The following is a 13,203-nucleotide window of genomic DNA, read 5'->3' as shown; positions in this document are numbered from 1 at the left end:
ACGGTAAGGACTTTTTTGCACACTGTGCCGCATATTTGAATCGAATTTGCAAGCAAACGTAAAGATTAGACCTTCGGATTCTCTCAGAAGTTTCTCTAAGGATTCTATCTGAAACTTCTTCATTAATTTCCACCAGACATATTTCCAAAGACTCCTTCAGAAGTTTAAGGATTTTTACATATATATCAGCAAGGGGTTTCTATAGGAATTCACCTATAGCTTTACAGAAATGCTTCAGCGATTCTTTCGGAAATTCTTCCGAAGGCTTCTCCAGGAATCCCCTGGAAAATTTTATCAGAGATTACTGAAGAAATTTCTAGTTTTCTTTTTGGTACTGCTCTTGCGGTACCTTCGGAAATATCTCCTCTGAATCCTTTAAAAATATCTCCAGGAATTCGTTCAGATATTCCTTCAGATTTCACAGAAGTACTTCGTTCTAAAAGAATTCCTGGAGATACCTTTGGAGGTTCCAAGAATTCTTTTAATACTTCCTGACAAGAATCCTGATTAAACTCTGAAACAATTTCTGAAGTAATCTTTCTGTAGGATTTTAGTCTTGGTTTTATTTACGTGTATTTGAACTAATGCTAATTCTACACTTGTTTCTGTAGGAATCTCTGGAGAATACCTGGAGAACCCCTTCTGGAGAAATTGATAGAAAAAATATATGAGAAACTTTTGGAGGAATTCAAAGAGAGATTCCTGAAGGAGTTCCAAAAAAAACCTGAAGGGTTCGTCGTTTAGAAACCTCTTCAGGGTCGTTTAGAAACCTCTTCAGAGGAGTTCTTGAATAACTCCCTGAATACATTTGTAAAGGGATTCTTGAAGTATGTTCTGAAGTATAAACTGCCGGAGATGCTTCTGGAGGAGTTCATAAAAGAATATCTTGCAAATTGTCTGAAGGTAGAAGTGGACAAAAGTCCCTGGAACATTTTCTTACATAATCAATCGCAAGAGGAATTTTCGAAGGAAATCCAGCAGAAATTTGAAACAAATTTGGAAGAATCCTTGAAGAAATCACTGAAATTTATTTCTGAAGAAATTGAAATTTTCGAATGCCTGGACATCTGGAGAATGCTCTACAATAGTTCCATTCTCCCAAAAAATCAATCCGTAAGTTATTTCTGAAAGAATCTCTGGAAGAATCTCTGTAGGGAATCCTGAAGCGTCCCCGAAGAAAAGTTTCAATAAATCCCAAGAGAATATTACTGGAGGAATATTGGATGAATTTCTGAGAAACCCCCTGGAGGAACTTCTAAAAGCATCTCTTAAGAACTTTCTAGAGGAATTTGTGAAGTAATGTCTGAGAAAAGCTCCGTAAACATTACAGAAAGAAACCTTTCGAGAAGCTCCAACGAAAAACACCAGAAAGTATTCCAGTACTAATCTGAATTTCTGAAGAAATCGCTAGAAAAATTTTGAGATGAATACTCGGAGGAGCCTCTGGAGAATTTCCTGCAAGAATTTTTTGACGGATTACTGAGGAAATCACTAGAGTTCTCTTTAGTAAAAGTTCTGAAGGATTTGCTAGAAGAATGTTTTTACAATAAAGACCGCCCCAGAAAGTATGAACGCAGAGAGAAAATACTGGTATTTAAAAACTACCCATGACTAATTCTTTTTGAATGCTGCATCCTGTTGATCAACTTATTCTCTCAGCATTTGCGCAACGGTTTGAACAATTTCAACCGTTTGTTTCAGAATACAGAAACTTTCAGTGGAACACCTTCAAAAAATTGTGCACAAATGATGTACAGAGCTTAAAATGTCACTTAGGAAATGAGCAAAATATGAAGGAAGTAAGTGAGAAAATCATCTAAACAGTAAATTGGAAGCACGATGGGAAGAACACGCTTGAGCATAAGCAAAAAATTGGGTCAAAAATGAAGGTCCTGCTAACCCCCGTTTGGTTAGACGTATAATGAAAGCATTTGAGCACAAGAAAAAAACCTTCTAACTTACACAGAGCGGGTTATGACCAAAAAAGAAACCATTCTGAATTTCAATGCTCATCGTGGCAAAGAGTATTTTAATTCTCGATCCTATAGTAAGCTGAAACAGCCGAAACGAAGTCCGAAACAAGAACCACTGATCAAGCCCAAACGTCTGAAGGCTAGGTGCGTCCATACTTTCTGGGGCAGTCTTTATGTTAAGGAATTTCTCCGGGAATTGATTTATTTGAAGGAACGGCTGGATTGAAACTGAAGAAACGCCGGGAGGAATATTATAAAGAATTTCTAGAGAAATTTCTTACGGAATTCCTGGAAAAATCTAAAAAAAACTGAAGAAAATTGCAACGGAACTCCTGGAGGTTTCTTTGGGGGAATTCTTACTGAAATCATGAAAAGGATTCCAGAATTCTTTGATTAATTATTGGAGAAATTTCTGTAGGAACCTCTAAGCAACTCCTAGAGGTAGACTTGTTTATCAAACAATCTTCAAATTTCAGCTGCATAGCATAACAGCATAGCAGCATAACTTTTTCGGCTTTCAGTCTTTGAAGCGGTCAGAACTACAGCATGTTTTCTACGCACGACGTTTCGATTGTGTATTCGTACAAACTCCCTGCAGTCGAAAGCATCCAAGTAGATAGTAGGTAGCATATGATATTTAAGAAATGCTCCGCGCATAAGGTTCAATATTGAAGTGATTTCCATGGGAGCGTATCAGTATAAAGGGCGCTTTAATTTAGAAACCTTGGGTGACCAGCTCTGATTTTACCATGATAACACTTGTCTATAAAGAGTTTTAAAAATATTGAAAGAACAGGCATGCGATTTTATAAATTTCTACCTTTAAGAAACTTTTTTTGAATTTCCCGAAGAACGTCTTCAATAAATCTCTCAAAAAATTACAACAAAATTCTCCTGGGCATAGTTTTTGTTAACCCTTATGTGTCCGACAGGGTACCCGGGTACCCAGCGTCCATTTAAAAAGCACGGTGTAGAAAAAACGCAAAAAGTTTGTCGGACACATAACGGTTAAAACCCGTGATTTCCTTACGCAGAAAAAAGGCAAAATTTGTTCATTGGGTATAGAAACGTTGATGTTTTTAAAGAACTAGTGGTAGCAATTCACGTAGGCACGATTAGTACTATAGTTATAGCCAAAACTAGACCAGTGCAAAAAAAAAGAATCGAGTGTATTTGATTTTTAAGTTTAAGATCAGCAGAACTTAGCAGAAGTATATAATGACCCAAGTAACTATAAGTTCCACTTCGCATGACAAAATGCACTTTCAAGTTTCGCGAAGTTCAGATAAAGTTCCGAATGGAACTTTCCGGCTGCTTAAGAGGTTAACGATAAGCCTGTTAAGCAGCTTTAAAGCTGCTTAAGGTGCTACTCGGAACTTTCTAGTTCATATAAGTTCAGTTCAGCAGCATTAAGTTTCAATGAATACTAAATGTCATTTTTTGCAGAAAACCACTGTTTCAGCATACAAGAATAAAAAAAAAAAACAAATTTGAACTTATCGCTCACCGGATTCGACCCGATAGTCGCTGCGTGAGAGCCCTATGCTCTACCACAGTACTACAGTTACGATTGACCGAACAGCGTGTGAAGTCTGACTTGAATCGATTTTCTGTCGGCAGTTAGTTTTTCACACTTTGTTCACACAGTAGTGAAGTTAGCTTGACTTTCTCAAGTGTCTTTAGCAGCGCAGCGATAAGTCAGCAAAGCTGCTTAAGAGGCTAACAATGAGCCTTGCCGGAGCTCGTATCTGAAGTTCCAGCAAGGCTCATCGTTAGCCTCTTAAGCAGCCGGAAAGTTCCATTCGGAACTTTATCTGAACTTCGCGGAGCTTGGAAGTGCATTTTGTCATGGGAAGCGGGGTTATACAGTACCCTCTTATCTGAACTTTTGGTTACTTGGGGATATTCGTAATGACATAGAACCCGAATGTTACAACATGTAAAAATACGCGAAATTGTTTTAATACACCACCCTGTTCATTTTACTCACAGTCCCCCTACCAGTCACCATCTCAAAGGGCTGCAATTCAATCCTTATGTCGGTCCCAATGCACTTCGGTTGTAATCTACCGACAGCTGACACAAGTGCATAAATTGCCCCTCCAGTACCCCCCTCCTCCCCTTTACCACAAACAATAGGAAATAAACGTCCCAATACCTACCTCATACATCTCGATCTTCATTTTTCCAGCTCTGCCGAGGTGGTCCGCCGCCTCCAAATCGAATCTCTGCTTCGCCAACAACAAGCGATCCCGCGTGGCTCGACTTCCCAGGGCTGACCACTCTTCCGTTTCGCTATCGGTGGATGCACCGTCGTAACCTGCTGCACCACTATCTGCGTCGTCGCTTTCGTCGTGCTGCTCCCGTTGCGATAGTCTTTGATATTCGACGCCAACCGTTACGGTGTTGCTTCTGTTCATTTTACACCCCGCCTAGCGAAACTACTTTGCTTCACACTTGGTCATCAATAATGGCAACGACGACGACGACGGTGGGTGGCACATGTTTCGGTCAACGTCGTCACTACTAAAAACTGGGAGATTTATTCTTCATAATTCAAAATTTCGCACAGAGACATGTCGTTTGGATGGAATCAGACATAATTTTGATTGATTTTGGAATATTGCAACGTGTCAGTTGCAAGCGTGTACTCATCATACTGCGACAACAATTTCTGTTCACACCAGCTGAACCTAGTACCGAACGAGCGCGAATGACCACCGGATGTAGAAGATGAATCAAGATGCGTAAATTTATCATCTCACTTCCATGTAGGAATGTGTACTTGATAGCTTGATAGCTTGATAGGTATGCCCTGTATGTAGGACCGGTATCGGTATGTACTCGAATACCACCGGAAAGAGCGGCTAATGTAATTATAACGCCGCGTGAACGATGAAATAGGTCAGATTGGGGAACGGATAGTTTCGGGAGATGTAATGTGAAGTTTCTACATAAGCAAGCGATTCCTAAATAAGGAGATAAATAAGGTGTATATTGAGTCTCGCTTTTTAGGGCTTAAATAGCCGAAGCGGCAAACAATCTCACGGCGGGTCAAGAACAACAGAACGTCCTGCAAGAGCTTCCAAGTGGCTTCAGGAGCGTTTCAGGGAATTGTTTTAGGGGATTTCAGAAGCTTTTTAAAGGCGTTCCGATAGGTTTCACTGGCGTTTCAATGGGATGACGAGGATTTCAGGGACGCTACAATAATATTATGGAGGTTTCAGGGACGTTTCAAGTGGTTTTGATTGCGATCCAGGGGGGGGAGGTCTCGGAATCTTTTAAAGAGCGTTACAAGGGGTTTCAGGGGCATTTCAGAGAGTGCAGAAAGGTTTTAAGGGCGTTCCGAGAGGCTTTAGGGGCGTTTGATTGCATTTCAGGAGCATTTCAAGGGTTTTTAAAACGGTTTCTAAAGCCGTTTAAAGGCGTTCCAAGGGGTATCAGGGGCATTTCAAATTGATTACGAGCATTTCAAGGCTGTTTCAATGATATTATGAAGGTTTCAGGGGCGTTTCGTGGCATTTCAGGAGCGCTTCAAGGGGATTTCAAGGTCGTTTCAGGAGGGTTTCATGAACCTTTTAAGGGGTATTACAAATGGATTAATGGAATTTCAAGGTATTTTAATGGGTTTATGGAGCCATTTCAAGGCATTTTAAGAGCGTTTCAAGGGGTTCCAAGGGTTTTTTTAAGAGAGGTCTCAGGAGCCTTTTGAGGTCGTTTCAAGTGGTTTCAGGAGCATTTCAGAGGGTTTCTGGTGGTATCAGGAGCAGGGATGGTATCATTCATTTGCAAAGAGTTACATTCATTTGCTAAGGACTGTTCAATTTATAAAACGGACAACTTTACAAGGCTATAAAAAGAAGACGCGTAGTTCAAATTTAACCACCCTTGTTTCGTTGTTCAGTACATCATCTGTCATTATAGTGATCATTTTTGAATGGAATAAAAATAGTTTTATTTTATAGAAAATCGGCCAGGTGTTAAATAAGGTGAATTTTTCGATTGCTGAAAATTGAAAATATATATAAAATTACTGTTCACATATGGTATATCGTTTTTAATACCAGAAAAGTATGTGCCATGCTGCAGCAGCATGAGTAATAAACATTCTGGCAAAATTTAAACTCAATGGGAAAATTAAGTGTTGAGATATTATAGTCTCAAGTAAGATTCGATTTTTTCAATAAAATTCAATTGTAAAGCAAAAAGGGCATGAAAATATTAAATAATCAATTTTTTTATGAATCCAGTCGAAAGTGAGAATAATGTGGTTTTAAATGCAGAAAACTGCTTCTCAATAGCATTGCTGGTTTGGTTATTGTGCGCTAATGCAGACACAGTAATCAAAACGGTTTCGTTCTTTGAAGGTTCTTACAAATAACAATGCAGCCTAATGCAAATTTTGCGTAACAATAATGTTGGAAATGGAAACTTTGCATCCGATTATTATTAAATAAGGTGTACAATAACATGGGACCAACTTTGCTGAAAAAAAAAAATATAATTACAAGATTCGCTAGAGTCGAAAATCTGCATCAATGGAGCAACAAGTATGAAATTTTTTAATATGGACATCTTTATGTACTAAATTTTTGATGAAAAATGCAATTATAAGTAAATTTTTCTTCTGTATCATTCAGAGAGCAATATTCTACTACTCTGGACAAATTTTTAGCCGAATCCGTGATGTTATTGCAGCACAGGACTTAAATGAACATTTTTTCATAATTTCTATGAAAATAAGGTAACTCACTATATCAAGCCGGAGACTGCTTGGTGCATTATTACTGATCAACTATTAAGCTTTACCTTTAGTAGAAGAGTATAAGATTCCAATACATTGAAAACCTCATGAAAATGTGCATATTAAGTATGTGGAAAGTTATGTCGAATTTTGAGAAATGGGGTTTTATTGATGTTTTACGAAAACCGCTTCAGTTACACAATAAAGAACATTTTGCTTAATGTTATATTTTTCCTACATTTGAGAATAGCTATAGAAAGTTATGCAAAAAAGCTGATAAAGATTTTATTGAAAAATAAAAAAGATATCGCACAAGCAAGTTGTCCGTTTTATAAATTGAACAGTCCTTACTATCTCGTTCAGAAGCATGCTATCAAAAGCAATGTATGGATGAATTAAACCTTGTAGCTTTATCTGGAAGTTTGCTGAATAGCATAAGGCTCGCACACGCATACCAAAGTCGTGAGCGAGCTATAAAGGCAACTCTCCACGCGATGAACGTAAATTACATTAACACCGTGGAGAGTTGCGTTTGCTGTCTTCTGTTGACTTAATTGTTGGTGCTACTCTAGTACATTGTTCAGGTATAACAAAAAATAAAAAGTGTACCATACATTGATTTTTGCTACGATGTTTATGAAACCAGCAAATGAATGTAAGTGATAGCAAATGAATGATCTCATCCTTGATCAGGAACCTATTGAGGGCGTTCAAGGGTATTTTACAGGTATAATTGGGATTTCAAGAGCGTTGTAATAAGGACTGTATCGGAAATTAACTATAAACCTTCACAACTGCCTAAGAAATAATCTATTCGAAATAAACATAACTTTATTTTTGGAGATACTATATAAATCTTTTAAATAAAGAATGGCAGTTTTGATTTTCAAAAAACAGTCATTTAACTTGGACTTTTATCTCAAAGATTGCACATATGTTTTTAAAATTTTTGACACCTCCTAAAAATTTAAAATTGCGAAAACTGTGGGAAAATATTAATTTTTTTCTCTTATTTTTGCACAAATATATTCTTTTCCAGAATATTCATGATATAGAAAAAATATTTTCATAAAAAAAAATTCCCCCGCAGTTAAGCGCAATTCTTAAAAATGAAAAAATGGCCATTTTTTGAGGAACTCTTTTTTATGCGTCTTCAAAGAACGATTACGCAAATAAAAAATAGTTAAAGTTGACAATTCACATTTTTTTTTATTGGGCATGTATTTAAATTTATTGAAGAGGTAGTTTTACCAGAGAACGGAATTTTATAACCTCTGAAGATATTTAAAACAGAGCGTCAAAGTTCGACCAAAACGTAGGTGTTTTTTGGGTTAGACCATTTTTTACATGTTGGAGGGTTTTCTATCCAAAATAAGAATTTTAAAAGTCGGTATTGGGTGATATGTTATGTGTACATAACTGCTAGTAATAATCATCATTTTCCAGATTTTTCCCCGTACAATTTTTTTCGATACTAATTATTGAAACATTAAACAGGGTGTCTACTCAATTATGTAAATGAAATTCCCTGATATTTCCAGGATTTTTCCAGGTTTTTGAAAATAATTCCAGGTTTAACAAATCGACTAAACTAAACATGTTTTCAGATTTCTAGAAATTCGTGGAAACGCAACTTTTTTGAAAATTTCTAGTTCCAACTATAATGACATTTAAGGAGAACATTCCACCAGCATTTAGGACGGAAGCACGAGATGATTTTCTGATGGAATCCTTCACGCAGAAAAATGGCGCTTGTTTAAAACAATAAAACGCATGGTTGATTTTCAAACTGATAATTTACTTATTCCAAAGTTATATTTAATTGTTTTCATTTAGAGTTTATCGATAAAAACAACCGATTACCATCATTTCATATAATGTCAAAAATTTCATTTGTTTCAACAAAATAAAAACCATAAACATGGTCCGAAAGCACTCACACATCTATAAAATGCTTACCCCATCATCGCCACAACGTAGAAGGTGCAGCAAATCCAACACGCCAACTTCCAAGTGCAGCTTTGGCCGTGATGGATAACGCGCAGGTACTCACGACAGCATCCACAAAAAGTTGATCGGTTTCGCCTTTTTTGTCTTTTTTCTAGTCGTTCTCCTCCCCATCCGCTTACCGACGGTCTAAAAATAGATTTCCGAGCTGCCGCAGTTGCTGCCGTCACCAACACAATCACATTCCGGGTTTGTTAGTGGCAAAAGTGCAGTCGTTTGAATCAATCAATTATTTCATCTTGAAAATACCATATCTCTGTTTGTTTTAACAAACTGTCAAAAATTTCGACAAATGAAAATATTTGTATTATCAAAAAAATAGAACAGTTCAGTTTGAATTAGAAATCAGTTTGTCGCTATAGTAAACTGAAAAATCGGTTGATTTGAACTAGAATTTAATTGTGTTTACAATTTATTTTTCTGCGTGATTAATACAATCCTGGCGATATTTTAGGAGAATTTACTGCATAATTTGTTGAAAATTTTGTTCATGAATTTATGAAGAAATTTAGCAAGGAAGACAACAAGAAATTATACACTACCTATATTTTTATAAAAGGTAAGCTTGGCCGTTCCAGCAGAAAATCTTTCGAGTAGTTCCTATGCAAACTTTCTTAAATATTGTCGGATATTTTAAAAATGGCAGCTAACGCTTTTAAACTAATCCTCAAAGAAACCCTTCACGCATAGCTTCAGTTATTGCACACGAAGACCTTCGTATTTCGCTAGATTCTTCTCTCCAGCGATTCCTCCTTTTATAGAAATTGCTAGCAACAATGTTAGATATGTTTACAGGACTTCAGTCAGAAAATCATTTCAGAGTTTCAAAAGAATTGACTTCAAATAATACTGCCAGTTACACTTGAAAATTTTAAAAATATCCACATAAATTCAACTAAAGGAATTTATAAATTCCTTCAGAAAATTTTAATTGTTTTCTCCATAACAAATTTGAACGATTACTTTACGTCAAAACATCGTTTTACCAAAAGTATATGAACAAACATTGTTACAGATGGACTAATTTCTAAATTAATAGAAAAAAAATTGTAATTCGATAATTCTGGTTGTCTATAGTTTCACTCTTGAAATAAGTAATTGACAATTAGAATATACCACGCAGAAAAATAAATTGTAAACACAATTAAATTCTAGTTCAAATCAACCGATTTTCAGTTTACTATAGCGACAAACTGATTTCTAGTTCAAACTGAACTGTTCTATTTTTTTGATAATACAAATATTTTCATTTGTCGAAATTTTTGACAGTTTGTTAAAACAAACAGAGATATGGTATTTTCAAGATGAAATAATTGATTGATTCAAACGACTGCACTTTTGCCACTAACAAACCCGGAATGTGATTGTGTTGGTGACGACAGCAACTGCGGCAGCTCGGAAATCTATTTTTAGACCGTCGGTAAGCGGATGGACAAAAAAGGCGAAACCGATCAACTTTTTGTGGATGCTGTCGTGAGTACCTGCGCGTTATCCATCACGGCCAAAGCTGGACTTGGAAGTTGGCGTGTTGGATTTGCTGCACCTTCTACGCGATGATGGGGTAAGCATTTTATAGATGTGTGAGTGCTTTCGGACCATGTTTATGGTTTTTATTTTGTTGAAACAAATGAAATTTTTGACATTATATGAAATGATGGTAATCGGTTGTTTTTATCGATAAACTCTAAATGAAAACAATTAAATATAACTTTGGAATAAGTAAATTATCAGTTTGAAAATCAACCATGCGTTTTATTGTTTTAAACAAGCGCCATTTTTCTGCGTGACTAATGAGTTGGTTACTATGTTCCAAAACTATTACATTATGTCCATCGAAAATAGTTTCTCTCGAGTTCGTTAAAATATGTGGAGCTCAGCCCAAGTAACCAAAAGTTCCGCTTCCCATGACAAAATGCACTTTCAAGTTCCGCGAAGTTCAGATAAAGTTCCAAATGGAACTTTCTGGCTGCTTAGGAGGCTAACGATGAGCCTTGCTGGAACTTCGATCACAAGATGATACTCGGAACTTTCAAGTTCATAGAAGTTCAGTTCAGTAGCATTGTGTTTCAATGAAGATTAAATTTGTTTCTTTTGCAGAAAACAACTGTTTAAGCATACACAAATAAAAGACAAATATGAATTTATCAAATCAATGAATGAAAGGCTTGAGCAAAAAAAAAAAATGCCGCCCATCGGATTCGAACCGATAGTCGCTGCGTGAGAACCCTACGCTCTACCACAGAACTACAGCTGCGATCGAGTGAACAGCAGGTAAAGTCTGACTTGAACCGATTTTTTGTCGGCAGCTAGTTTTGCACATATGTACAGTAGTGAAGTTAGCTTGACTTTGTGAAGTGTCTTCAGCAGCGCAGCGGTAAGTCGGCAGGTTATCACGCAGGAGGATCGAGTTCAAATCTTACATAGCAGCGACATGTGTGAAAGTATAATTATCAGAAGCAATTGGCAGACATAAATCACAAACACCCCACTAACAAAAACAGGGTGGGGTCTAGGGTGGGGTTGTGATTCTGAGAAACACATTTTTGTTTCTGCATGAATTTTGTCAAAGCTCTGTCAGAAGCTGCTTAGAAGGCTATCCAGCGTGCTTATGTGAACTTTCAAGTTCCAAAATTACTTAAAAATGAAGCTGCTTAGAAGGCTAATGAGCAACCTCGAACAAGCTGCTTAGCTTATAAAGTACTCTTTTATCTGAACTTTTGGTTACTTGGGAGAAGCAACTATGGGAAAGAGAGAGTTGAACATTCTTTAAAACATTGTTAAGAATTATTTATAAGTTGTTCTAAAACGTTTCAGAAATGGTCAGAAAAATATTTAAAAATTCTTCCAGAAGTCATCTAGTTAATTTCGCTAGAAAAACTAACATCGAATCCGCCAGAAATTCCAATTGATCAATAATATTTTGCAGGAGTTTCATGAACTATACGCTCAAAATGTTTCTTTAAGTTCCTTCAGGTATTTTCCAACATCTACAGGCGATTGCGAATTTGTTAGGCAAACCTCAATAAATTCTGCAAGACAGTAAGCTCATTCACATGGAAATAAAGAAAAATAGCTTATACATTTTAAGTCACTAAGCCAACATTTAACACTGCAATAGATTGAAAGATTTGAGAATTCAAAATCCTAACAATAAAAGCATGTCGACTCAGTTTTACGAAATAGGTAAAACATAAAATAGGAGATTACTGTGAAAAAAGTACAAGTTAGTTTGAATGTCAGATTATCAGCGGCGCAGCCGAAATTTTTATTCGCTTTCTGGCATTTCTAACTAAAAATTTGTATTAAAATGATAAACACAGAAATTCCCTGATTGTCACCAGGATTCCCTGACAATTCCAGGATTTTTCCAGGTCAAGAAAAATTCCCTGATAATTCCAGGTTTTCCAGGTTTTTCCAGGTAGTAGACACCCTGTTAAAAAGATTCTTGTACCGACTTTTCGAACCCTCTAAGCAGAATACCCTCTTCGAATGAGTGTAATCAGTTTCGTACCTTTTAATTCCGCCCTTATCCTTTGACAGATACGCGTATTTCGACTACCACTTGTAATCTTCCTCAGTGTCATTTATCCACTCAGTGGATAAGCAATTAGGGCGGAGTTAAAAAGTACGAAACTGATTACACTCATTCGAAAAATTAAAAATATTGAAAATAAGGCCTTTTGTACAGATTGTTATTTTGTGTGGTGTACTCATAGAACCATATTTTCAATAATACTAAATAATTTCCAAATTTCTTCAAGCTGTTTCAAACTTAACTATATTGTGAAGATTTCATAGAAGAACCGAAATAAAAAGACCAACCGTGCTTCGAGATAGAGCATTTTGAACGTTTATAGTTAATTTCCTATACAGTCCTTAGAATGAAGCTCCTCAGAGACTCTCTATTCCTGGAATCCCCTTGAAATTTCCCGGGACCTCCTGAAACCCCCTTAAACCACCCCTCAGGCTTCCTGCGGCACTCCTGAGGCCCCCTGGAACTCCCCTGAAGCCCTCCGGCCCCTTGAATTGCCCCTGGGATCACCTGAAACGACCCTGAGATCCTCTGAGCTCAAGTAATCACGGTGCTGAAGTCGTATTGCATGCATAGATATAATGTATTTCGAACAACTTTGCATGAACATAAAGTGGAAATGGGCGACTGAAACAAGATTATACCAGTATAATCTAAATTTAATAATTGTACATTTCCACTTCAAATCCACCTTGCATTTTCATGTAAAGTAATGATTTCTCTAAATACACCGTATATCTGCATGCAATAAGGCTTCAGCACCGTGGTTACTTGGGAAACGCCCCTGAGACTCCCTAAAGCACCCCTGAGACTCTCCTTAAAACGCCACTGAAACCACCTGAAACGCCCCTGAGACCACCTTAAACGTACTTGAGGCTCCCTAATGCACACCTGAGGGCCTCTGAACCGCCCTGAAGACCCCCTGAAACGCCTGAGAACCGCTGGAT

The 13,203-nt window shown here is 37.0% G+C and overlaps 1 protein-coding gene across 2 annotated transcripts in view; it reads right to left on the bottom strand.

Moving 5' to 3' along the window:
• The window catches only part of LOC115253497 (venom dipeptidyl peptidase 4), a 536,181-nt gene that overhangs the window by 69,070 nt on the left and 453,908 nt on the right, over positions 1-13,203 (bottom strand). The window contains exon 2 of one of the 2 annotated variants that reach the window (XM_062856060.1): positions 4,136-4,414. In XM_062856060.1, coding sequence (XP_062712044.1) covers positions 4,136-4,393 — 258 coding nt within the window. In that variant the 5' untranslated portion in view covers positions 4,394-4,414. Of the gene's footprint in view, positions 1-4,135; positions 4,423-13,203 lie in introns of both variants that reach the window. The other variant, XM_062856059.1, reaches the window with a different exon arrangement.

The sequence above is a fragment of the Aedes albopictus genome, chromosome 3 (assembly GCF_035046485.1).
Source record: "Aedes albopictus strain Foshan chromosome 3, AalbF5, whole genome shotgun sequence".
In the NCBI taxonomy this organism is placed as follows: domain Eukaryota; kingdom Metazoa; phylum Arthropoda; class Insecta; order Diptera; family Culicidae; genus Aedes; species Aedes albopictus.
Note: the sequence above shows the minus strand (reverse complement) of the source record. Positions and strands in the feature narration are given on the sequence as shown.